The sequence below is a fragment of the Oryza glaberrima genome, chromosome 2, assembly GCF_000147395.1.
Source record: "Oryza glaberrima chromosome 2, OglaRS2, whole genome shotgun sequence".
In the NCBI taxonomy this organism is placed as follows: domain Eukaryota; kingdom Viridiplantae; phylum Streptophyta; class Magnoliopsida; order Poales; family Poaceae; genus Oryza; species Oryza glaberrima.
This window is the reverse complement of record NC_068327.1, coordinates 33,375,238-33,399,519: the sequence shown is the minus strand read 5'-3', so window position 1 is coordinate 33,399,519 and position 24,282 is coordinate 33,375,238. Positions and strand designations below refer to the sequence as shown.

The window sequence follows — 24,282 nt, the reverse complement described above, 5'->3', positions numbered from 1 at the left end:
CGCATCCATTGAACAGCAAGGTTCTGAGATTATAAAATGTTGGGAAAATATCCAACACTCCATGAAGTACCGACTACATAGAAGAATATAGAAACAGCATATAGTTATCATCATTTTTAAGGAATGTTTTTATCCTCTTGAATTCATTAGCAATATGTAAATTTACTATGTTTTGCTTGTACCAGATGTACACGTTGATTCTTAGCACAGTATCACAGATATCGAACATCAGTTCCCTTCTTAAATGAAGCATAAGAGTTTATAGAAATTAATATAGGTACTAAATAGTAAATACAGTTTAATAATTTGTGCTAATCGACAATTCATGAGAATGAGCAGTATGTCAAACAATGCCATAATACTAACAGGAAAAAAAACATACCAATGTTTTTTACCCAGATAAGTATCAAATTCTTCAGAGAGAGAGATGTGGTTTCCGGATGGTCAAGACAGCATTTGTCAAGCTCCAAATCTTCAAGGACAGGACAGGCAGAAGGGAGGTGCTGCGTGAAACCCTTGACCAAAGCAATCACAACAAGATGCAACTTCTTGAGGCGACGAGCACCGGAACCTAAATTAGGTAGTTCATACATGTGAGCATTGGAAGAATTACATATATCCACCACTGCCGGGCAGCACTTGATTCCACGGCGAATCCATCGGTCGACTACTTTATAGTCGTAATTGTGTGTAACATGAAACTTAAACATATCGAGACGCTAACAGAATGATTTAGAAATAAAGGAGTCCATTAACCAGATTAAAATTTCAGAAGTGGATAGATTTGCTTCTCTTTATAGTAGTGTTGTAGCGTCTACTAGTAATGTAGATAAAAACAATGATGAATTGTTAAAATTGTCTTCTCTCCAGCACTTATGTAGTGACTAGCTAGAAGAGGCTGAGAGTAATGACGATGAGTCTATGGATTCTCAGGCCATACCTCAAATGAGGAAGATTTTGACCAAAGTCAAACATAAAGTGATATGTCCTCTTTTGACTGGTCCAAAAAAGAAAGCTAATAAGTTTAAGAAATGAAAGGAATATTTTGGAATAGTTGTGGCTTTGGTGATGCATCTAAATTTAGATTTATATCTGAATGTGTTAAGAAGCAAAATTTGGATTTTATTTTCATTCTTGAGACTAGAAAACCATCATTCACCCCTTCAAATCTTAAAAACCTTTGTGGTGGAAAAGATTTTTGAAATACCTCGAGGTGTACTTCAAAGACTGGATTACTACCGATCGAGCTTTTTCTGGAGCAGTGATAGACAGAAAAAGAAATATAGGTTAACAAAATGGGATTATATATGCCGGCCAAAAGATCAAGGTGGACTGGGTGTCCTAAATCTTGATATCATGAATAGATGTTTGTTGAGCAAATGGCTATTCAAGCTTCTTAATGGTGATGGCCTATGGCAAAACCTTTTGCGCAACAAGTACTTAAAGGGTAAACCCCTATCCCACATGTCACACAAACCAGGAACATCCCAATTTTGGGCTGGCCTAATGAAAGTAAAAGATCAATTTTTTCAGTATGGATCTTTTAAACCTGGTAATGGGATAGAAATAAGATTTTGGGAAGACACATGGTTGGGCTTGCAACCTCTCAAATATCAGTATCCTTCTCTGTACAATGTGGTCCGAAAAAGACATTCTACTTTGGCAGAGGTTATGAGCACAACACCGTTGAATGTTTCATTCCGACGATCAATTGTAGGACCAAAGTTAGTTGAGTGGAACGATCTGATCTCTCAACTAGCTAACATAACCCTGTCAAATGAAAAGGATTGCTTTATTTGGTCGCTACATAAAAATGGCCATTTTTCGGTCAAATCCATGTATAATGCGATCATCAATTCCAATGTAAGAATCCACAAGAGTATCTTATGGGAGGTAAAGGTACCACTAAAAATCAAAGTATTTATGTGGTTTCTTCAAAAAAAGTAATCTTGACAAAAGATAATCTCATAAAGAGAAATTAGAGGGGAAACAAGCAAATGTTGTTTTTGTAATACACAAGAGACCATCCAACATCTTTTCTTTGACTGTCATGTTGCACGTTTTGTTTGGCGATGTGTCTTCTTTGCCTTCAACATCCCCTCTCCCCACAATGCAAAAGATATTTTTGGTGACTGGCTAAGGGGAGTGCTAGACCAAAAAAAAATGATTTTGTTTGGAGCTAGTGCTTTATGTTGGTCAATTTGACGTTGCCGTAATGATATAGTTTTTAACCATAAAAAATGCCTAACATCATGCAGGTTATCTTCATGTGTTCCAATTGGCTCCACTCTTGGTGTATGATGCTTTCACAGGAACAACAGGATACTATGCGCAATGGTGCTACACGCTTAGAATTAGTAGCCAAGGAACTTTTATTCCATTTTGGATGGCGTAGTACCTACAGAATTTCGTGATACAATCTACGTGATTTTGAAAAAAAAATATTATTTTAGTAGATCATATCATCGGCAGAAGTTGGGGGTTTGTCCCATCTCGCCTTTTTTAACTTTTCTGTTCACGTCTGAATTTTTTGACTGTGTGCCTACGGGCAGAGGCCGGAGATGTAACACATTTCCATTATCTAAAAAAAACGATGGGGCACTGTGAAACATCAACATGTTGTTAACGAATTCCTCAAACCCGCCACCTTCCCTGTCCCTTCCACAATCCTCGAACTCCTGCTGATCAATGTTGAGACATGGCATGGAGCACCAGAGGCGCTCCCACCTCCGCGACAGCACGCACGTCTGCACGGCCTGCCACGCCGGGAGGAACGACATGATGGTGTGAAGGATGTCATCTGGTAACGAGCTTAGCCTGTCTCCTGTGTCTATGACCACCACATGGATCCTTCTGGAGCACCCCATCGCAAGTGTTGGGGCCATCTCCTCTGCATGAAACCAATGCACCATGGATACATAAACACGCACAGATTATCAATTATTATATAAGCTGATGAAAACTTTAATTGGGAGCATTGGGAAAGGAAGTCACGCAATCATACATACAAATGATACAATGCGCACCAAAATAAGGTAATGTGTACCAAAAAATGGTAATGTCAAAGCGAATGTTATTAGCATGAAATTTTACAGTTATATCTTGAGAAAATATGACGATGTAAGCTTTACACGGAAAAAAATGATACCACCTCCTATTGCGCGCGTGCCGCCGTGGAGGTTGAAGAAGCAAAACCCCCCGCACCGCACTAATCCCTCGGGGATTACTGGATTAGTGATGCGAATTGCGCGCAAGCTAGCAAAGGGGGAGGAGACTCAGGGAGGGGAAGGTGAAATTCCGTTAGCTTCCGGTGGGGGTTGGCACCTCGGCTGTCGTCGGAGATAGCGAGAAGCCGCCGCCCGCCCGCCGTACGGAAACGGGAGGGAATGGGAAGTGGGAGAGACCGAGAAGGGAGAACGACGCGCGGCAGCAGCTCTGATGACCGGGACTCGGGAGGCCACGCGTCCAAAAGAGCAAACATGTGGCACGTACCTGCCCTTTTTCACTTTCACCCTTTGAAGGATTTTCTCACCTATCCTATGCTCCCATGAAAAGAAATATTTGCTTATGTACCCCTATGCACTTTCAATTAAAAAGTGTCGTGTTTTCTCTGGGGCTGTTCAGATTGATGTTATTTTCAACTATACCTTTTTTTATAGTTCTTAAAAAAAAATTTGTGTTTAGTTTATTGCTAGATTTGATAAACACATAAGAAATCCTGCAAATTTTTTAGCAAATTGTCAAAATTTGGTAAGATTTATTTTGCCTACAATCTGAACAGGCCATTTGAGAACCCTAGTTGTTTTCTATTTTGAACAGTGAGCAACGGTGAATAATGTTTGTTATTTGCACTCGAATTTACAAATTTAACTGTGAAAACTAAAAAAATTAAATATAAATAGAGTGCGTACTATCCGTAGTCAAATTTATTATTTTTTTCTCTACTTATGTATGTCGAATTTGAATTTACGTGTTTATAGAGTGATACGTTATATATTGATACACCTATCAAATTTCTTAATGAGTTTTTAGGGAAAAAAAGCGGATAGAGGTTTTCTCAAGAGGTAACTATACTTCTTATTTAAGAATCTAAAACACAACTGGGAATAAGTCGCGAAACTCTAAGCAAAGAGTATACTGTATAGTTAGAACTTAGAAGGAGGTTGGTGTACAAGTTCCGGTAATTAAGGTTTTCTTTAATTTATGAGAAATTTTCTTATTGTAGATCCATTAACGTAGAATCTTGCCACCACACCTTAAGCATGTTATGTGCAACCCGCGGCGGCACCTGGAGACTTGCTGCTCTAGGGAGTGGGTAAATGTCGCCGAACAAATACCCGAGGGGGACACCGTCATGGCGAACGCACACTGGTTTATTCTGTATTCGGTAGATCAGTTAGGATATTCTCTAACATCGTAGATTCAAGAGACGACGAGCGATTGGGGGATTGGAGGAGAATAGATTTTGGGATAGGTAATAAGAAAGAGGTTTGGACAATAAATTAATTTTGCCGATTGATTGGTTGTTGTTTCAATTGGTCTTAGCCCCCATATATTTTGTTGGGGGGGGTGGACTTGTTTCATAGAGTCTTTCCCACATCCAATTAGGTTTAGAAATCAATTAGGACTCGAGAAATCCGGTCTAAAACAAGAAAACATAAGAAATACCTAAATGGGATTCGGACTCCGTGCTAAAAGTTTGACCACCATACCCAAACACATACCCAAACACCTGCAATATGACTGTAGTGTATTGTTTGGCTAGACCGGCCTTCACAGGAAAGCTCCGGTATTTTATGAATTTGGCTCAAACTTACTATGAACTTGACTCTATTGCCAAATTTAGCTATCAAACAATATCTTCATAAATTCGTCTTTTATATATATCTTGGATCTACACTCCTGCTATGGCAAGACGACAGGCAGGTGACCGTTTCGTTGCATGCACATGACTGCGTCGTACAAACTCTTCCTCAACGGAGTGAATTCCAAGCCCAAATCCTTGAGCCTCTGGTTCGAAAACTCATACGGCTTCACCATCGGCTTCCCCTTGTCATCACACCTGCCAAGCCAAGAAAACACATGCATATATATATACACGTGAGAATGGGAGATCCATCGATTGCATCTCTAATTAATTAGTAGAACAAGCATTGGGATTGCTTACTTTGCAGCGATGGTGTACTGGGGGAAGAGGTCCATGAGCATCTGGAGGAGCTGGGCGCGGTGCAGCACGGCGCCGATGCAGAGGTAGCGGCCGCGCGCGTCGTGGCGCTCGTAGACGAGGGCGTGCGCGCGGGCGACGTCGCGGACGTCGACGTAGGCCGCGACGGCGTTCGGGTACGACTTCTTGGCGCCGGTGAGGTAGTTGGCGACGTGCGTGCTGCTGAGGTTGAGCGCACGCTGCAGCATGGGGCCCATCGTCATCGACGGCACCACCACCGCCAGCTCCAGCCCCCTCTTCGCCGCCTCCTCCGTCGCCGCCATCTCCGCCATCGTCTTTGCGTAGCAGTACATCTGCATACATTTCGTACGTTTTATTTTTTTTTTCTGTAACCATTTGAACTGCATTGCATATCAAACAAGTTAGCGTGTACATGTATATATAGACTGGCTGACGTCTTTTTGGCGGCAGAATTCGGGGTCGCTCCAGCAGGTCTCGTCGAGGACGGCGTCGGGGCTCCGGTTGGGGTTCATGTGCACGGCGCCGTAGGACGACGTGAACACCACGCGCCGCACGCCCATGTCCGCCGCCGCCTTCATCACGTTCCTCGTCCCCTCCACCGCGACCGCCATCAGCTCCTTCATGCGGCACAGAGCAGCGGTTAATTATCTCTAGCTAGGAGAAAAATATACTCCCTCCGTTAAAAAAAAAGATAAAATGTATGTCCAAATTTATAGTATTAGAATATGTCATATCATATTAGATTGGTTTTTTATATAACGGAGAGAGTACGCAAGAAGCAGGGAAAAGGTAGCGAGCTTACTGGGTCGCGGTTGGACAGCGGGCAGGCGACGTGGAAGACGCCATGGCACCCGGCGAACACGGCGAGGAGGCCGTCGAAGTCCAGCACATCGGCGCGGCGCAGCGAGAGCCTCTCGTCAGCTCCCTCCAGCGCGAGCAGGTGGGCGTTCTTGCGGTCCGCGGGGTCCCTGACGGTGGCCCTGACGCGGTAGCCACGGAGGAGGAGCTCCCGCACCACCCATGACCCGATGAAGCCACCTGCTCCGGTCACGCACACCAGCTGCTGCGGCTGCTGCTGCTGTCGCTTCTGATCACCATTGTTGTCGTTGGCCTTGGAAATGGACGACATATATGGTGATGATGATGGTGATGCCGAGCTAGTTGATAGATTGTCGATCGATCGAGGTTTTAGTTTTGTGTATAAGCCTGCAGCCACTGCCATCATGTATTTATACACCGGCCGGTATGATCGCTCATGTGAAGATCGAGCAATTTGACTTATTATTTTTACCTTGCTTCCAATGTGGGAGTGGGTGGGTTCCATGTTTTGCCTTCTCTTAACAATGAATGCAATGACTCGAAAGTATCGTGCAAGTCAAATTTAATTTGAATGTGTCGTGCAAGTCAAATGTATGTGCGTGAATCACGACGCATCATGAATACGGGTACATGTGATTTTTTTTTTCTTTACCTTTTTTTAAGTTACGTTTGAGTGGCAAGGTTAGACCACGCAAATCGCAATCCACCGCATCACCATCAAACGTTACAAACTTACGTCACGCGTGTGTCTCTGAGGAGAAGAAAATTACTCCCACTATCCAAATAAACCAACCTAGAAGAAGCTTAGTATAACGAATATAGACAGCCATGTTCTCAACAAAACCGTATGTTAAATTAATCTAATTAAGCATGATGGGACGGTAGGAGTGTGATCGGAAGGGTTCGGAGTTTTATTTTCCGAACCCGTTGGACCACCAATTTTCCAATTTCTTCAACCCATCTAAATCCAAAGGTAGCAAAGTAGTCAATCCGGCCCATTAGTTCCCATTCTTCCTAGCCCGTCCGCTTCCCCTCCTCTCTTCCTCTCTGGCCACCTGCAGCTAGCAATAGCATCGATACTAGTAGATGAAGGGGACAGGAAATGAGCTTCCATGCTTGGCTTGGCTGTCGTGTCCCCTCGGATCTACCTGCCTATATATCGCACTCTTTTTTCTTCCATTCGATCGTTCCTTAGTTCTCAGAGACTACGTACTAGCAGTTATTTCCTTTCTCGATTACTCTCTTCCCCCTAAACTAACCCTAGTTTTCCTTGGATCTGTTTTCTCTTAAATATATATCTGGCAAACATTTCTTAAACATGTGTGATTTATGAAGCTTCAAGTTCTGCAAAATGCCTTTGCCATGTTCAGTACGTATAATACGTATATATGTTTTGCTTCCCATGCTTGCTTGCTGCAGACGTACGTGGTTTATGGTTGGAACCACAGACTCGACAGTCAGTCCACGTACGCTCTGAATGTATGAGTTGCTAAACGGAACTAATCACACGCTCCCGTAGATGTTGATCGAGGCGAATACAAATACATCCAAAGGGGTCGGAGTTTTCTTCTCCGAACCCCACACAGATCCCCATTTTTTTTTTCCAATTTGTTTGTTGTTCTCCTGCGTTGCTCTCCCTGTACGTGGGCACCCACCCTTGCAGTTTGTATGCGGCCCACGCACGCATGCAGTTTGTATCGACGGAACAGAGTGATGATGAGCCAAGTGGAAGGCAAGTTGTTCGAAGATCCAAAGATAAATTGGTTTGTGTTCTCCCACTCTCCAAAAAAAAAAACAATCTCATTGTACTATTGCAGAATGCTTTGTATCAGAGAGTTTTTACTGCAGAATCCTTTCGATGCGTGTAGAGGAGAGGTGCGCTATACCTCCCTTAATTTCATTCATGTTCCTTAGATAGTTAGATACATTCTCGATCGGTATTATATAATATATTTTTTTCATTTTATATCGTAGAATTATGAACAAGGTAGAGATACATATGTAATTCATACCAAAGAAAGAACATGTGTTACAGATGAAGATTTAAACTGGCTAGCTAGGAGTAGTAGTACGGGTTCTTCCACGCTGAACTTCCCTTTATATGGTACTCCTATACTTTATTCTTCAGGTAGACCAAACTTTAAATTTAAGCCGCCGCCAAAAATATAAATTTATGCATATGCCGCCGCTGTCATGCCTCTGCTTTTATTATCTTTGGAACCTGGAAGTTCACCGTGTATAAAATATTGGTTCTACAAGCATGCGCGCTGTTGTGCCACCGTGACAACAGGCAGGTGACCCTTGCGTTGCAGACATTCGATCGCCTCATGCAAGCTCTTCCTCAGTGGAGTGAACTCCAAACCCAAATCCCTGAGCCTCTGGTTCGAGAACTTGTACGGCTTCACCATCTGATTCCCCTCATCCTCACACCTGCAAATTGTAAGATTAATTGTAACAATTCAGATCGATCTTGTCATGGCAACAATCGTATTCCTTCGATCCCATAAAAAATGAATCTAAAATCAGATATGCTACGTCCTAATACTATAAATCTTAATAAATGTATGTCCGGATTCGTAGTACTAGAATGTATTCTACTAGTCTAGTAGATTGGTTTTTTATAGTATGGTTGGAGTAGTGTAAAAATTATTACTCCCTCCATCATAGTACAATAAATCTAGACTAGATATGAGTATGTCTAGATTCGTTGTGCTAGAATATATCTCATCCAATATAAGGTTGTTATATTTTGACAGAGGATACCTCTGTCCAGATTTGTTGTACTCCATCTAGTATAAGGTTGTTATATTTTGAGACGGAGAGATTATGTACTTTGAAGTGACGGGGTACTGGGGGAAGAGCTCCTTGAGCATCCGGAGGAGCTCGGCGCGGTGGATGACGGTGCCGATGCAGAGGTAGCGGCCGCGCGCGCCGTGGTTCTCGTAGACGAGGACGTGGGCGCGGGCGACGTCGCGGACGTCAGCGTAGGCGGCGACGGCGTTGGGGTAGGTGGCCGCGGCGCCGGTGAGGTAGCGGACGACGTGGTGGCAGCTGAAGTTGACGGACGGCTGCAGGATGGGACCCACCGTCACGCACGGCACCACCACCGCGAGCTGCAGCCGACGCCTCGACGCCTCCTCCGTCGCCGTCTTCTCCGCCATCATCTTGGCGTAGCAGTATATCTGCGTTCGTTCATGCCACGTATGTTATGTACGGCGCGTTTCAGATTTCTTGGACTGAGAAGAAACATTTGTACACAGTCAAATGTTTACGTACGTCCTCTCGCTGGCAGAATTCGGGGTCGCTCCAGCAGGACTCGTCGAGGACGGCGTCGGGGCTCCGGTTGGGGTTCATGTGCACGGCGCCGTACGACGACGTGAACACCACGCGCCGCACGCCCATGTCCGCTGCCGCCTTCATCACGTTTCTCGTCCCCTCAATCGCGACCGGCACCAGATTCTGCAGCACGAGCAGCGCAGTCAGCGGCGGCAATGGTATATATGTACTCGAAGACACAAGCTAGACATTGTCTTCAAGGAATAGGAGCAAAGGTAAGAAGAAGGATCAGTGAGCTTACGGGGTCCTTGGACACCGGGGAGGCGATGTGGAAGACGCCATGGCACCCGGCGAACGCGGCGCGCAGGCTGGCGAAGTCCAACACGTCGGCGCGGCACAGTGTCAGCCTCTCCTCGGCTCCCTCCAGCGCGAGCAGGTGGGCGTTCTTGCGGGGATCCCTGGCTGTTCCCCTCACGCGGTAGCCACGGAGGAGGAGCTCCTTCACCACCCACGACCCGATGAAGCCTCCCGCTCCCGTCACGCACACCACCTGCTCTTGCTTCTTCTCATCATCGCCATTGTTGTTGCCATTGTTGGCCTCCATGGAATTGTTGGACGACATGGTTGATGCTCTGAACTGTCACTGATCACTGGTACTAATATTTTTACAGCTCGATTTTCTTTTTCCAGTTGTTCTTCAGAACTGGGCTAACTAGCTGATCAGTGAAGTGTGTGTCTCTGACAATATATAGCTTGTTCGAGCTCGGGTGAGGCATACATGGAGGGCGTGTGGCTTATTTATAGTGCGGCATCAGCCATGGAGTGGCTAACATATTCAGCGGGTCGTGGGTTGGTGAGGGAGGCGCAGCTGCAAAACCATTGGGCTGTCAATTAGTAATCTACTAATCCGATTATTAATTCAGCGGCGCGGTAGCCCGCCATTGCTCCCGTGTGCACTACACCGGCAGAGAAACATGGTTAGTTTCAAAATTCGATACGTAAGCTGCCTTTACAGGAGATGCAAAAATCTAAAGAATCTACTCCCCTCCTTCCAAAATATAAACATTTTTAGTATATTGACACGCCAATCATATAAAATTGATGTTGCTAAATTTATTACTAAACAAGCTATCATAATATGCAACTCTTTTTATTTAAAACATCTTACTTTTATAGATATTATTAATCAAAGTAGCATCTTAAAGACCATATCATGTTATAAAAATATTTATATTTTGAAACGGAGCGAGTAGCGATTTAGTACGATACCTAGATTACAAGGTATCTTCCAGACAAGGTGAATATCATTGTGGGCTATCTGTTCCCTCCCTTTAAAAAGATGACGTTAGGGATGACGTCTGCATATGCGGTCAGGTATTCCAATCACCAATACTGAATTCTCTATTTCCATATGCCGGCCAATTTTGCTTTTACTAGCATAATGGCCGTACATGCAACAGCTTATTTTATAAAAATAGTTCATTGTATATATTTTTAAGCCTCTAAAAAATTATTTCTATTGTTTAGAGTAACGAAAAATTTCATAATGAGAATATTCGAGTATCATATTTTTCCCACATAATAGTTGAGGGTGGTGGCGGACCGCCACCAGTACTAGTTTTTTTTTATAGTAGTATAGATATCAGATTGTTTGAGATAAGATTATTATAGACATCTTCTTATTAGTATCATGCGTGTCCCATAATATCACTTCTAACGAATTAAGAAAAGCTCAACAATTTAACAACAAAAACGTCACCATCATTCGATATTAGAAAAATATTTGAAGTTACAATAAAAATTAACAATAGGCATCTTACTATCATCTGAAGTAAAAGAAGACTTTAATTTACAAATTGACTGTTAAATAATTCGGATAACTGTTGGTAACTGGTCTCAAGAGCAGGGGATAAAGATTTATTGGGAAAATCTTCAAAACCTTGCACGGCAGAAGCTAGTGTCATACTGTCATGGCCAATGGCCATTTAGCCGACCATCATGTTTGACTAATTGACTCGGACACTACCAGCACACAGTTAAACAATGAATGGTGCCAAAACACACGTAAAAGAACCACTTATATTTGCGGCAATAGTGACCTCATGACAACAAATTCCGCCGAAATAGAAGAGCTAACCAAATAGATTCACCGTTCACTTGACTCAGTTTAGAACAACAACTTCTTGACGTCTTTCGTCCTCGCCTTCAATTGTGGGCGCTAGCCATGGCTGCGACGCTAGGGCGAGAGAGCAATTCGTTTCTCTTCTAGAAGAGCCAGCCCTTGCTGGGCCGGCCCATTTACGACCGTGGACGGATATAGACAGCCCAGTTCTAGTATTGGGCCTTTACCACTAGTAACACGCAACAGAGTAAATCCAGCCCATATTTCGGCCCTAAAAGGGAAATGCCAGCCCATATCCGCGCTTGCACCGGGCAGATGGATGGATGGCACTCGGTTTAGTACCACCTCGGAGACGGAGGGTAGTAGATGGCGCTGCGCTCTGTATATAACCAGGCAAGGTTGCACGTTGCAACTCATACCTTTCTCGGCCTTTTGGCTAAGATCAAGTGTAGTATCTGTTCTTATCAGTTTAATATCTGATATGTGGGCTATGTGCCCACTGTGATATTAAATTTATTTTTTGTGGGGGAGGGCTCATCACAGTGGCTTGCCACTGGGCCTCACGCGTCGCCCAGGCGTTGCACTGCTGCCCGGGCCTGGCGCACCCCAACCAATGCAATGTTTAAATTTTATTTGGTCTTATGATTATATGATAAAGCCTTAATTAGAACTTGCTAAGCATTATTTGAAAACCATACAGGATTTGCAACCAAGGAAAAACAGTTTGAATACTCTTACGCTTAAACAATTTGAAAACCATACAATTTGAATCTGCTCCAGAGTTTAGATACCCGACTCCACTTCTCTTACTAGTTACTCTAGAGTTATACCTTTCCAACGACGTGTCAATAATATACTTTCTTCAGAGTTCAAATAAATCTCCACCTCTGAATGATAGAGACCTTCATCAGATGTTTGAGCTCTGATTAGTACTCAATTGAAATGAAATCCAGATTTCCATTCACCATTACCTTCATGGAACCTTATCATTCATTATAAAAGGTGCTCTTGTATGATATTTGATAAGAGTCAGGTTTTTTTTTTGGTTTCAAATTTTAGTGATATCTGATTATACTATAGAACATGTGTTAAAATCAAATATTCTTGATCATCCTTTTCTTTACTGAAAATTAATTATTGTTGGATGTAATTTTGGATATTTATACATTGTATTTTTACGCTGGTCATTCCTAGTACATATTTGCCAATAACATACATTTACATATTTCATTACAATACATTTTATATTATCCGTAGCAAAGCATAGACATTTCGCTAGTAATTTCAGATATTTTCGAGTAGTATTTCCGTGGAAACTCCTTGGGTTAACATAAACCGTTATAACCTAGACTACAGTCCATTTCTGCTATTGTAATAACATCAGAAGATTACTCGAATCTACCAGTTGCCTTAGACGATCGAGCTCGTATTAGAGGTCACATTTTGGTACGGTACCAACCAGCGGGAGGTGCCCCTTCTGTTGCATGCATACGACTGCGTCACACAGGCACTTCCTCATGGGTGTGAATTCCAAGCCCAAATCCTTGAGCCTCTGGTTCGAGAACCTGTATGGCTCCACCATCGGATTCCCATCGTCCTTGCACCTGCAAAAATCACAGATGAAAAATCACAATATGATCAGTGCGTGATAATTTGACAAGGAAAGGATTGAGATCCTCTGCAGTCAAATGCACGGTGTCTCAACATGTGAGTCTAAGCATCATTGGATTTATCAGTGACAAAGTCACGTGACTTCGACTGTCGAGGATTCTAGCAACAGTTATATATGCAACTACATACTTTGAGGTGACGGGGTACTGTGGGAAGAGTTCCTTGAGCATCTGGAGGAGATGGGCGCGGTGGAGCACGGCGCCGATGCAGAGGTAGCGGCCGCGGGCGTCGTGGCGCTCGTAGACGAGGACGTGCGCGCGTGCGACGTCGCGGACGTCGACGTAGGCGGCGACGGCGTTCGGGTAGGTGGGCGCGGCGCCCGTGAGGTAGCGGACGACGTGGTTGATGCTGGTGTTGATGGCCGGCTGCAAGATTGGCCCGACCGTCACGCAGGGCAGCACCACCGACAGCTGCACGCCTCGCTTTGCCGCCTCCTCCTCCGCCGCCTTCTCCGCCATCGTCTTCGCGTAGCAGTATACCTGCGTCGTTGTTCGATCGATCATGTCACGGTGCGTCTCAGATTTCCGAATTGAGAATCGCATGAAGAATTTGGAAACAGTAGCACAGTGCAGAGGGGGAATAACTAACTTACGTCGGTTTGGCGGCAGAATTCGGGGTCGCTCCAGCAGGACTCGTCGAGGACGGCGTCGGGGCTCCGGTTGGGGTTCATGTGCACGGCGCCGTACGACGACGTGAACACCACGCGCAGCACGCCCATGTCCGCCGCCGCGTTCATCACGTTCCTCGTCCCCTCCACCGCGGTCGGCACCAGATTCTGCAGCAAACGGAGCAGCAGCAGCCATCTGTAAGTACTCGATCAAACAAAGCCATTATATAATATTGTCTTTCTGAACAGTGAACTCACAGGGTCATTGGACACCGGGGAGGCGACGTGGAAGACGCCATGGCATCCGGCGAACGCGGCACGTAGGCTGGCGAAGTCCAAGACGTCGGCGCGGCACAGTGTCAGCCTCTCATCGGCTCCCTCGAGCGCGAGCAGGTGGGCGTTCTTGCTTGGATCCCTGGCTGTTCCCCTGACGCGGTAGCCACGGAGGAGAAGCTCCTTCACCACCCACGACCCGATGAAGCCTCCCGCTCCCGTCACGCACACCACCTGCTCCTGCTGCTGCTGCTTCTCACCGCCATTGCTGCTGCCGTCGTTGGCCGCGACCTCGGTAGAATTGCACGACATGTTGAAGAGCTTAATTAATTGTTGTGTCGCTGATCGATCGGCACCGTGGCACGGTTGATGATACTAATTAAGCTCTACTATTGTGTGATTATCCCTGAGAATTGCTTGTTCGAGCTTGGCAGCCATGGATGCAACTGTGCATGGCTAATTTATAGTGCGGCATCGACGCACATAAAATTAATTAACTTGCTGCAGATCGTTGGGCCGTCAGTCTCATTCAGCGGCGACAAGGGTGGTTAATCCGGATTGGAATCTCCGGGCGTGAAGAGACATGTGCTGGATACGATATCCAGATTATTACCGTTATTACTCGCGAATTAACCCTTGTAAATTTAATTTTAGAGTTGATTTTGATGCTTCTTTTTTCTCATCTTACTATTTTATTATTTTTATAGCATTTGATTTTTGAGCCGCTAAAACACATACACGAACATCTACTCACAAATTACTTTTTATTGCTAATAAACGCTCTAGCCTATTTTTCACCTAACTTTGCTGAAAATTCTGCACGTTTTTAAGTATTATAAACAAAACAATTTCATCTTAATTTCCTCTACCCTAATTTTAACTGGTACGTTAATCCGTTAGGTTAAAAAAGTAATGGACAGTCTTTATTCATTGATTATTATCAGCGGTACGTAAAAATCCCCTTCTCAAAAAAGATCATGTCAGTTATTGCATATATTCCGTCAAGCATCTTCCGATCAGGAATATTTCACTGCGATCTTTTCTTTAATATTCGAAATCGATGGCCAATGCGATTTACACTAGACACAAATCAAGTGGTACATGTACTTAATTTGAGTGTCAAGCTATACGCCTATACCTGAGCGCAGGAAAGTTGCTTGTGCAGGAACCAGAGATTTCAAATGAAAATTGACCACCCCCAAGCATTATCTTAGTGATATCGTGCATGTGCCAGATAGCATATCGGTAAACATCACAGCTGAGAAGGCAAATAGAAGTAAACAATTTGTCAATAAGCATTCCGCAATCATGTGAAGTTGTAAGGTTGACTGTCAAATTCGGATAACCATGTTGGTGGCCATTGGTCTTAAGCAGGGGGTGTGATATCATGGTACAAATCGATGCTTCAAAACATTGCATCGCACAAGCTTGCTAGCTAGTATCGTCATGGCCGTTGACCGGCCATCATGTTTGACTTAGACGCTACCTCAAACAGTACATGTGAACTTAGACTTAGTAGTATCAAATAACGTGAAGAACCACTTGTTATAATATATACTTCCTCCCTCCGTACTCGTAAAGAAAGTCATTTAGGACAATGTTTAAGTCAAAACATTAAGAATATAAATCATAAATAACTCTCAAATTGCTGAGTTGAAAATATAAAAATTATATGAATAGATTTGTCTTGAAAAATACTTTCATAAAAATATACATATATCATTTTTCAATAAATATTTTTATATAAACAAGAAGTCAAAGTTATGTTTTAGAGACCATATCGCTGTCCTAAACGACTTTCATTTGATATACTTTACAAACCTTTTGACAACAAAGTCCACGGAAAATGAACATCCACTTCAATAGATTCACTGTTCAATTGAGCTCAGTTTGGAAGCACAACCTTTTGGGCCTAATATTGGGCCTTTTCGGCTAACAACAGAGAAGCAAATAGGCCCATATCTGGGGTTGCACCGATCGTGGGGGACGGATCAGAGCGACCCAGTGATGGGCCTTTTTAGTACCCTGGGCCCCGTCTTCGCCTCAAGAAGAGAACTGAGGCCCATATTTGAGTTCTCAGCTTTTAGTACCACCTCGGAGACGCAGAGCTGAGGCGCGCAAGGCGCTCTGTATATAAGCAGGCAGGGTTGCACTAAGCAGCTCATACCTTTCTCGGCCTTTTGGCTAAGATCAAGTGTAGTATCTGTTCTTATCAGTTTAATATCTGATATGTGGGTCATGTGCCCACTTCGATATTAAATTTATTTTTTGTGGGGGAGGGTCCACTACAGTGGCTTGCCACTGGAGCCCTCACGCGTCGCCCAGGCGTTGCACTGCTGCCCGGGCCTGGCGCACCCCAGCCAAAAACAACGATTAATGCTTAAATGCATGAATAAGACGATTGTTGGCTAAACTCGGAGCATCGATGCATGAATGACGTTGGTGTTCTTGTCTTCAGATGCAATCCAATCTGATTTCATTAAAGCTTAAAGTTTGATTTCTTCTTGGCTAGGCTCTGAATTATGATCCTCTGCGCCTGTTAAATTCACAGCTTGCTGCAGGAAGAGTTTGAGTGACTGATGTTCAGTGTCGCTAATTTGCTATGAAATTGGTGATCCATGAACACAAACTCTGCAAGAGTTCGGATAGCTCGTCGTAAATTCATGCAGAGTTCGGATAGCTCTCGTCGTAAATTCGCTATTATGAAATTGGTCACGAACCTGTTGATCCGTGAACAAAAACTCTGCAAGAGTGATTGAACAAAAACTCTACAGAATTTGGATTACTCTCCAACTCTCATGATTGATCAGAATGTTAATGCTCGCTCTACGGTTCAGATACCATCGATGACATCGTCAGAGTTCAGAGTTCAGATACCTGTCCAAACTATGAAAGTGTCATCAGACTTTAGTGCTCTGGAGTTCAGATAACTCTCCAATTTCTGCCGAAACACTGTAAACTCGACGTGATCTGCACACACATTTAACACTTCAACTCCATGCGATCTGCAGAGACATTTAGGTTCGGTACTGCACTGTATACTAGGAAATTGCCTCGCAAAATAGGAATAAATACAATGCCATTCAAATTTACATCCTGAAACCCAGAATATAAATGGAATCCATGCATTTACAATTCCCTCCATGGGACCTTATTGTTCATTACAGAAGGGTTTTACATGTGTAACAACAAAATACAAATGCCTACTACACTCACTCAAATAAACAATTTCATACTGAATTCTCAGAGCCCTTGTATTTTCTTGTTTTTTTTCTCCCTGTTGCTCTCTGTTTCCCATCACAACAGACAAATCCGAGTATTTGTATCTCGATTATAGGTAAGCACGTTTTGGAACGGGATAAATCAGAGGCAGGTGACCCTTCTGCTGCATGCATAGGACTGCCTCATGCAAACTCTTCCTCAGTGGAGTGAATTCCAACCCCAAATCCTTGAGCCTCTGGTTCGAGAACTTGTACGGCTTCGCCATCGGCTTCCCGTCATCCTCACACCTGAAAAAACCAATAAACAAACGCATGAGAATTTGAGATGGATCGATTGCATCTCAAAAGAGCAATTAAGCAATCCACACAAGCAAATTAGTGGTTATTAGTTGCATACTTTGCAGTGGCAGGGTACTGGGGGAAGAGCTCCCTGAGCATCCGGAGAAGCTCGGCGCGGTGGAGCACGGTGCCGATGCAGAGGTAGCGGCCGCGTGCCTCCGGGCGCTCGTAGAGGAGGACGTGCGCGCGTGCGACGTCGCGGACGTCGACGTAGGCAGCGACGGCGTTGGGGTACGACTTCTTGGTGCCCATGAGGTAGCGGGCGACGTGGTTGCTGCTGAAGTTGAGCGTCTGCTGCAGCATGGGACCCATCGTCATCGACGGCACCACCACCGCCAGCTCCAGCCCCCTCTTCGCCGCCTCCTCCGTCGCCGTCATCTCCGCCATCATCTTGGCGCAGCAGTACAGGTTCTGCACGTACAAGACGAGAAAATTTTGCCGAGATGATCAATTTACTGTTCATGCAAGCAACGCTGTTGGAGTTGGTATAAACGCAGCAGAGTAATGTGCTTACGTCTGTTTGCTTGCAGAATTCGTAGTCGCTCCAGCAGGTCTCGTCGAGGACGGCGTCGGGGCTCCTGCTGGGGTTCATGTGCACGGCGCCGTACGACGACGTGAACACTACGCGGCGCACGCCCATGTCCGCCGCCGCGTTGATCACGTTCCTCGTCCCTTCCACTGCAACCGGAACAAGGTCCTGCATCACGGAGCAGCGTTAGTAAAAGTTGGAGGAGATTAAAGGCGCCATTGTCGTCTCTTTTGGGCTCAAGAACCAGGCTAGTGAACTTACAGGGTCGTTGGACACCGGGGAGGCGACATGGAAGACGCCGTGGCACCCGCTGAAGGCGGCGCGGAGGCTGGCGGCGTCGAGGACGTCGGCACGGCAGAGGGAGAGCCTCTGGTCGGCTCCCTCCAGCTCAAGCAGGTGAGCATTCTTGCTGTCAGCTACAGATCCGCGCGTGCAAGAACCGATCAATAAATCAAGCACAAAATGCAGCAAATTAATGGTAACACCGAGAACTACTAGTTAGTAACTTACCAGGATCTCTGGCTGTTCCCCTGACGTGGTAGCCACGGATGAGGAGCTCCTTCACCACCCACGACCCAATGAAGCCACCTGCTCCGGTCACACAGACCAGCTGCTTCTCGCCATTGTTGTTGTTGGCCTCAAAATTGGACGACATGGTGAGAGACACTGACCAGTTACTGTCACTAGCCAAATGCTACTCTGAACTTGTGAGAGAACTTTCACTCGAACTCTGTATGTTGGTTGTGTGAGTCTGCCGTGTATGGACATGGCCGCTATTTATACGCGAGCTGCGAGCACCTGCGCCGCCATGCCGCGGAGTCGAGGAGGAGGACGACAAGAGCAAGATTGCTAGCGTAGGGTGGTCATCGGGTGAGGGGTGGGGGAGGCGCAACTGCGACCGCGCGAAACGGAGTGCCGTCGCCTTGTCGACTCACTGTTCGTCCATTCTTGAGGATTCAGCGGCACGCGCGCAAAAACTGGGCAGCACAAGGCCGAATTGCCGATGGGTTGGGCGTGCGCGTGGGCTCATCTCACGGGCGCGTACGAGCAGTTGAGTATATTCCTTTGCCTTTCTGGACGAGGGGGATCACGAAGCCAACTCTGGCACGTAAACCGTCTCAGGTTTTCGCTCAACCTGGCGAATCTTCTACTGTACTAGTATATGCAACTTGTACTAAACAATTGCATCTGCAGCTGGTACGACCGACGATTCGAGTCAGACTGGTACGATGACGGAAATAGTACTAGTATGTTCGAGTGAATTTGACGATATTTTACACTAATTATGATTGTCTTAGAGATACGAGAGAAAACCAATGAACAATGGCGAATACGGTATATTGTGCTTACAAGTTCAGCGATTACAATTTCCAAAGGTAAGTAAAATACCGCCGTAGTGCAAAATATGATACTACGAACTGAAATAGGAGAAAACTGGCACAAATCAACAACAGTTTATGACATAATTAATGGAACGTGAAAAGCATATAAGACCGTAAAACAAACATATTTATATTAAGATGCTTTGTTTACTTAGAACACTTAAGCTGAATCCGCCGTGCTCAAGTATCAAAACTGGAGTACTTAAGTGGACTAAAGCAACCGAAGAATTCAGTCGGCCGTGTTGGCTGACTAAGATCCGGCGCGTGTTGGCTGCACGACTCGCGGCTTTTGAAACCGAACGGCACGGCACGGTCGGAGTTAACAGAACCCACCTGGTATCTGTCTCTGTTTACGGGGAGCCCCATGTTTGAGACTCCAAGGGAGGAGGTGAGCTTCGCAACGCCAAACTTTTTGACGGCTCGTGTCGGCTGCTGCCTGCTTGCGTCACCCGGTGGGCGAGCGCCAGCCGATCGGGAGCAACTCTAATCCCAACTTCACCCCCAATACCGGCTGCACCGACGGGGGCTTATATTCATTCTCTCTTTTATTTTCCTTTTTTTAAAAAAAAACTTTTAACTCACATATTTACAAAATTTTAAGTTAAGATTTAAAAATTTTTAAATTTAAAAATTTAAAATTTCAACTCATATTTAAAAAATTTCAAGTGAAATCATTAATATTTAACTCAAGGTTTTAAAATTTTTAACTAAGATTTAAAAGCTTTCAAATTGGATTTTAAAAAAATCCAAGTGGAAATCTGAAAACATTCAACTCAGATTTACAAACTTTCGTACCAGAATTCAAAACATTTAACTCAAATCCAAAACTTTCATCCAGAATTACACATGAAAGACATTTTTTTTAAAAAAAAGGTGAAAAAAAAAGTCGCGTGAGGGCGCAGACCCACGGGTCACACAGGCGTGTGCGCCAGCAAGCGAGCTGGCGAGTCTACGCCAGTTAGCTTTCGCGCTGTACCGACGCCCGTATTCATGCTACTCGGTTAAGTTATGCACGTACGCGTACATAAGAAGGAAGTCGCTGACACGTGGTTCTCATTTGTTGATAAGACAACCGTGGTTAACAGGTCACGTCAACAGAAAGTCATTTTCAAAAACACCGAAGTAGTTTATTTGCATAAGTTTTTAAAGATGGAGACGTTACATCCAGTTTTGTAGTTAAGTAGTTAAGAGAGATATTCAATCAGGATCAAGAGGATGAGGGACAAAAAATAGACTTAGTCAAAGAGTGTGGAGTACATAAGGAATACGTGGGGATTTTGGGTCTGCCATTTTCAACCATACCATTTTTTTATAAAGTTGTCAAAAAAAATATCTACATTTAGTTTGTTGTCAAATTTACTAAATACATAAAAAATTCTGCTAATATTGTTAAAATTTGATAAGATTTATTTTGACTATATCTGAACAGGCCCTTTGTTCTAGCCCAATTCGTTGCGCACGTCCTTGGTACCTATCCGGCCCAACTCACCACCGGCGGCTACGGAGATGAGCCCGCAGCGCATGGCGACCTGGTTTTTCTCAGAATAAGTTCATTTGAGGTCCGTTAACTTGTCAGCGAATCTGATTTTCGTCCTTCAACTGAAAAACCAATACAACAGGTCCCTCAACTGCTAAAACCGGTGCAGATGAGGTCCCTCGGCGGTTGATGGCGGTTTTGGCTGACGTGGCACCTACGTGGCTAATTTGACTCGGTCTTCACGTGATGTGGCAATAACGTGTCGCTTACGTGGCAATTTGATTTGGAAAATATTTAAAATTATGGGTCCACATGTCAGCTTACACCGGAAAAGTAATTTAAAAATTGTGGGACCCACGTGGGCCCATTCTCACCCTCCTCTTTTTCCTGTGTCGGCCGTGGAGCTTCACCGCGGTCGCCGGCGAGGTCAGGAGCTGGAGCGTGACGGCGGCGACCGTGCCGCGGCCACACAGCATAGACACGCCGATGCGCCGGCGCCGCGCGAATGCGACCACCTCGCAGCCGGCGAGCTCCAGCGCGCATGACGGGCCGCATCGCCGCATCGCTCTCCCGCGTTGCGATCGCCGGCGGCTTGGGCTTGTTCTTGTACCCCAGAGGCCGGCCCCGCTGCTTCCGCAGTGGCGACGGAAGGTCCGGCGCGGGCAAGGGCAACGGCAACGGCTCGATCAGCTCTACTCGCGACAACCTCTCGTCGGCCATGGAAGCAGGAAAGCAGCGAAACACGATCGATCGATCACCGCAAGGTTATATATACTCCCAAGCAGTAGGCTAACTCCAGATTTCAACTGCTAAAGTAGCTTCGGTTCTAGACCAGTAGCCGGTGATCTTAAAATAGAAGGGAGATCGACGACGCAACGCTGCATGGCAGCTGCCCGGGGCTGATCATCACCGGCTGACAATAGCATGCACTGCACACACAGTACAGGTAGCAGGCCGGCCGATGATCATCATGGCCAGCACCGTGCTGCTGCTGCTGCTGCTCGTCGTCATCAGCGCCGCCACCCACGGCCTGCACGTACCGAATTATCGATGGCTCGCCATCGACGACGTTGAGACAGATATGATGCGCTAGCTCCCTGTGTTCATCTCTCTCCTCTCTCCTCTGTCCTCTCCGTCGGGCGAGGAGGGGCGGTGCGCGGCGGCCAGGGGACGAGCTCCTGTTCATCGTCTTCGCGCCGACGGTCCTGCTCGCCGAGCCCGACCGCCGCGCCGCCTCCGACGGCACCTGGAGCAAGCCGCCGGCCCACCTCCGCCACCGCCTCGCGGCTCTGCCGTCGGCCACGGCGCCCTCGACTCCTCCGCCACAGCGCTGCCGTCCTGGCTGACGGGGCGCTGGCCTCGGCACCCTCCACCGGCCGCCCGTCGACCTGCGCTCGCCGCCCGCCACCTCCTCGACTCTGCCGCCCGCCACGACGCCGCCGACCTCCCCACACCACGCCGCCGAGGGGTACCGAGCCCGTCTCCACCTCCGCCGGCCCAGCGCCCTCACCAGGATGCGGGGGACGAGGTCCCTACGCCGCCTCTCGTTGTCCGTCTTGCTGCGCCGGCGCCGGTGCCTTCCATCGGCATCTCTCGTCGACCCGACTCCCCCAGTCCCCCTGTTCTCTCATTCTCTCCTCGTTCTGTGTCTGCTCACATGTGGCCGGCGACCTCCTCCTCCGGCCACCTCCGCCGCCTGCGGCTTGCCGCCGCTGCGGCTCCGCCCCTCCGCTCCTGCCGCCGCGGGGACGAGGGAGAGCCGAGAGGGACATGTGGGGCCACGTTCTTTATTTTTTTACTAACATGTGAGCCCACGTGGGCCCCACCATTTTATATTAATTTTATGTGTGAAACTAACATGTGGGTCGCACAAAGTTTATTATTTTACATGATTGAATCACCACGTAAGCATCACGTTGTTGCCACGTCATTGCCATATCATATGAAGACTAAGTCAAATTAGCCACGTAAGCGCCACGTCAGCCAAAACCGCCATCAAAACCACCGAGGGACCTTATCTGCACTGGTTTTGACAGTTGAGGGACCCGTTGTATCTGGTTTTCTGGTTGAAGGACGAAAAATTCATTGACAAGTTAAGGGACCTCGGATGAACTTATTCCGGTTTTCCTCCGATGCTACTGCTGCCGGAGCCGGACTCCCAAAACCCTCGCCCCATCTCCGCTTGGCGTTGAGATCGCTCGTCGCGGCCGCAGCAGTAGCGGCAGGATTCACCGCCTTGCCGTCGGCCTCCGGCGACGGCTTTAGGCATGTCCAGCGCCGTCACGGGCCTCGTCCTTTACCACGGTACGTTGTTGATTCGTCGTCCACTTTGACCTTCTCACTCCCTCCCCTATGCTGCTCGTCCGGCTCAATTAGGCACATACACCCTCTCGAGGCCGCGGTGACTTCCAATGTTAGGCAGGTTTTCGATATTTCAATCCCTTTTGTAAGCTTGTTTGGTCCCCTAAATATTTCTATAGATTGTGATTTTTTATTTTTGAAATATATATATGATTGTGAATTTTCGAAGTCACCCTGTTTGTAGTTGGGAGGAACTGTGTTGCAGCCTGGCTTGATGCAGACTAGCTGCTTGCTGTCTTCCGCATTTCTTGTTGTTTGGAGCATAAGTCTCAAATTATTTTCGGTGATAATGTGATGAACAATCCACGAACGTACATGCCACCTCTTTTGGAGCACAAGTAAGCAAGTTATGGGCTTCTAAACTAATCATAGTGGTGTTGAACTTTTGATGGTCTTCCAGCCAATTGATGGATGTTGAGCTATCGTCGACAATGGATTTTTATGCTCCCATAGGTGTTATTGTGTCTTTTTTTTTTTTTGAGAAACGCTTCCATAGGTGTTGAGCATGGAGCTTTCACATAAAAAAAACCTCACCATAGTTAGGCTTGACCAACTCCAAAAATTTCTCGGGTCTGCTACTATTCCAGCCCATGCCATTCAATTGAAGTCCTAACACTGAATTTTATCCCTGTTTAGCACCATCGTTTAAATTTGAGAACCAATTGATTGCTAATTAAATGGATCAGAGTTTCATAAACTACTCGATTTGAATATGTACACAATAAAGGTCATGCCTATTACAACCTGCAGTACAATTGTACTGTATTTTTTCGGAGTTAGTCATCTTGTCATTGTTGTGATCTGTGATGCCATGCCCACAATGCTATCTTTAGAAAATGATATCGCATTTATAAAATCCGAGGCCTCTCAGCTTAATGTTTTATTCTAAACCAAAGCTGGCGTGTGCAAAATGGAACTTGCCGCTAACTTAAGCCTTTTATATCTCTGGTTTCATGCAGAAGTGCTAGTGGGGCGAGATAGATATTTTAGCTGCTTTACCTGAAGTACTCAAGGCCAAGA

General features: G+C 45.9%; 4 protein-coding genes and 2 non-coding genes across 7 annotated transcripts; 2 read left to right on the top strand and 4 right to left on the bottom strand.

Moving 5' to 3' along the window:
• Positions 1-4,658: 4,658 nt before the first annotated feature.
• LOC127763713 (cinnamoyl-CoA reductase 1-like) lies at positions 4,659-6,365 on the bottom strand. 2 transcript variants are annotated; one of them, XM_052288495.1, is made up of 4 exons: positions 5,988-6,365; positions 5,620-5,802; positions 5,168-5,517; positions 4,659-5,062 (listed from the first exon to the last, which is right to left on the bottom strand). In XM_052288495.1, the coding sequence occupies exons 1-4, from the start codon at positions 6,312-6,314 to the stop codon at positions 4,906-4,908; spliced, it is 1,017 nt and encodes a 338-aa protein (XP_052144455.1). In that variant the 5' UTR covers positions 6,315-6,365; the 3' UTR covers positions 4,659-4,905. The 2 variants fall into 2 exon arrangements, with proteins under 2 accessions (XP_052144455.1, XP_052144456.1); XM_052288496.1 differs by having other exon boundaries at positions 4,918-5,062; positions 5,598-5,802.
• Positions 6,366-8,014: 1,649 nt separating this feature from the next.
• Positions 8,015-10,000, bottom strand: LOC127763803 (cinnamoyl-CoA reductase 1-like). Its single transcript, XM_052288596.1, has 4 exons — positions 9,582-10,000; positions 9,281-9,463; positions 8,837-9,186; positions 8,015-8,434 (listed from the first exon to the last, which is right to left on the bottom strand). The coding sequence occupies exons 1-4, from the start codon at positions 9,900-9,902 to the stop codon at positions 8,257-8,259; spliced, it is 1,032 nt and encodes a 343-aa protein (XP_052144556.1). The 5' UTR covers positions 9,903-10,000; the 3' UTR covers positions 8,015-8,256.
• Positions 10,001-11,817: 1,817 nt separating this feature from the next.
• On the top strand, positions 11,818-12,012 carry LOC127764865 (U2 spliceosomal RNA). The gene has a single exon (XR_008016006.1). It is a non-coding gene; the product is annotated as a U2 spliceosomal RNA (small nuclear RNA).
• An 819-nt stretch (positions 12,013-12,831) lies between these two features.
• Positions 12,832-14,265, bottom strand: LOC127763790 (cinnamoyl-CoA reductase 1-like). Its single transcript, XM_052288582.1, has 4 exons — positions 13,939-14,265; positions 13,666-13,848; positions 13,203-13,552; positions 12,832-13,006 (listed from the first exon to the last, which is right to left on the bottom strand). Exons 1-4 carry the CDS (start codon positions 14,263-14,265, stop codon positions 12,832-12,834), a joined length of 1,035 nt encoding a protein of 344 aa, XP_052144542.1.
• Positions 14,266-16,116: 1,851 nt separating this feature from the next.
• On the top strand, positions 16,117-16,313 carry LOC127764860 (U2 spliceosomal RNA). The gene has a single exon (XR_008016002.1). It is a non-coding gene; the product is annotated as a U2 spliceosomal RNA (small nuclear RNA).
• A 302-nt stretch (positions 16,314-16,615) lies between these two features.
• LOC127763785 (cinnamoyl-CoA reductase 1-like) lies at positions 16,616-18,741 on the bottom strand. The gene is made up of 5 exons (XM_052288580.1): positions 18,553-18,741; positions 18,304-18,458; positions 18,028-18,210; positions 17,572-17,924; positions 16,616-17,462 (listed from the first exon to the last, which is right to left on the bottom strand). Exons 1-5 carry the CDS (start codon positions 18,695-18,697, stop codon positions 17,285-17,287), a joined length of 1,014 nt encoding a protein of 337 aa, XP_052144540.1. The 5' UTR covers positions 18,698-18,741; the 3' UTR covers positions 16,616-17,284.
• Positions 18,742-24,282: the final 5,541 nt, after the last annotated feature.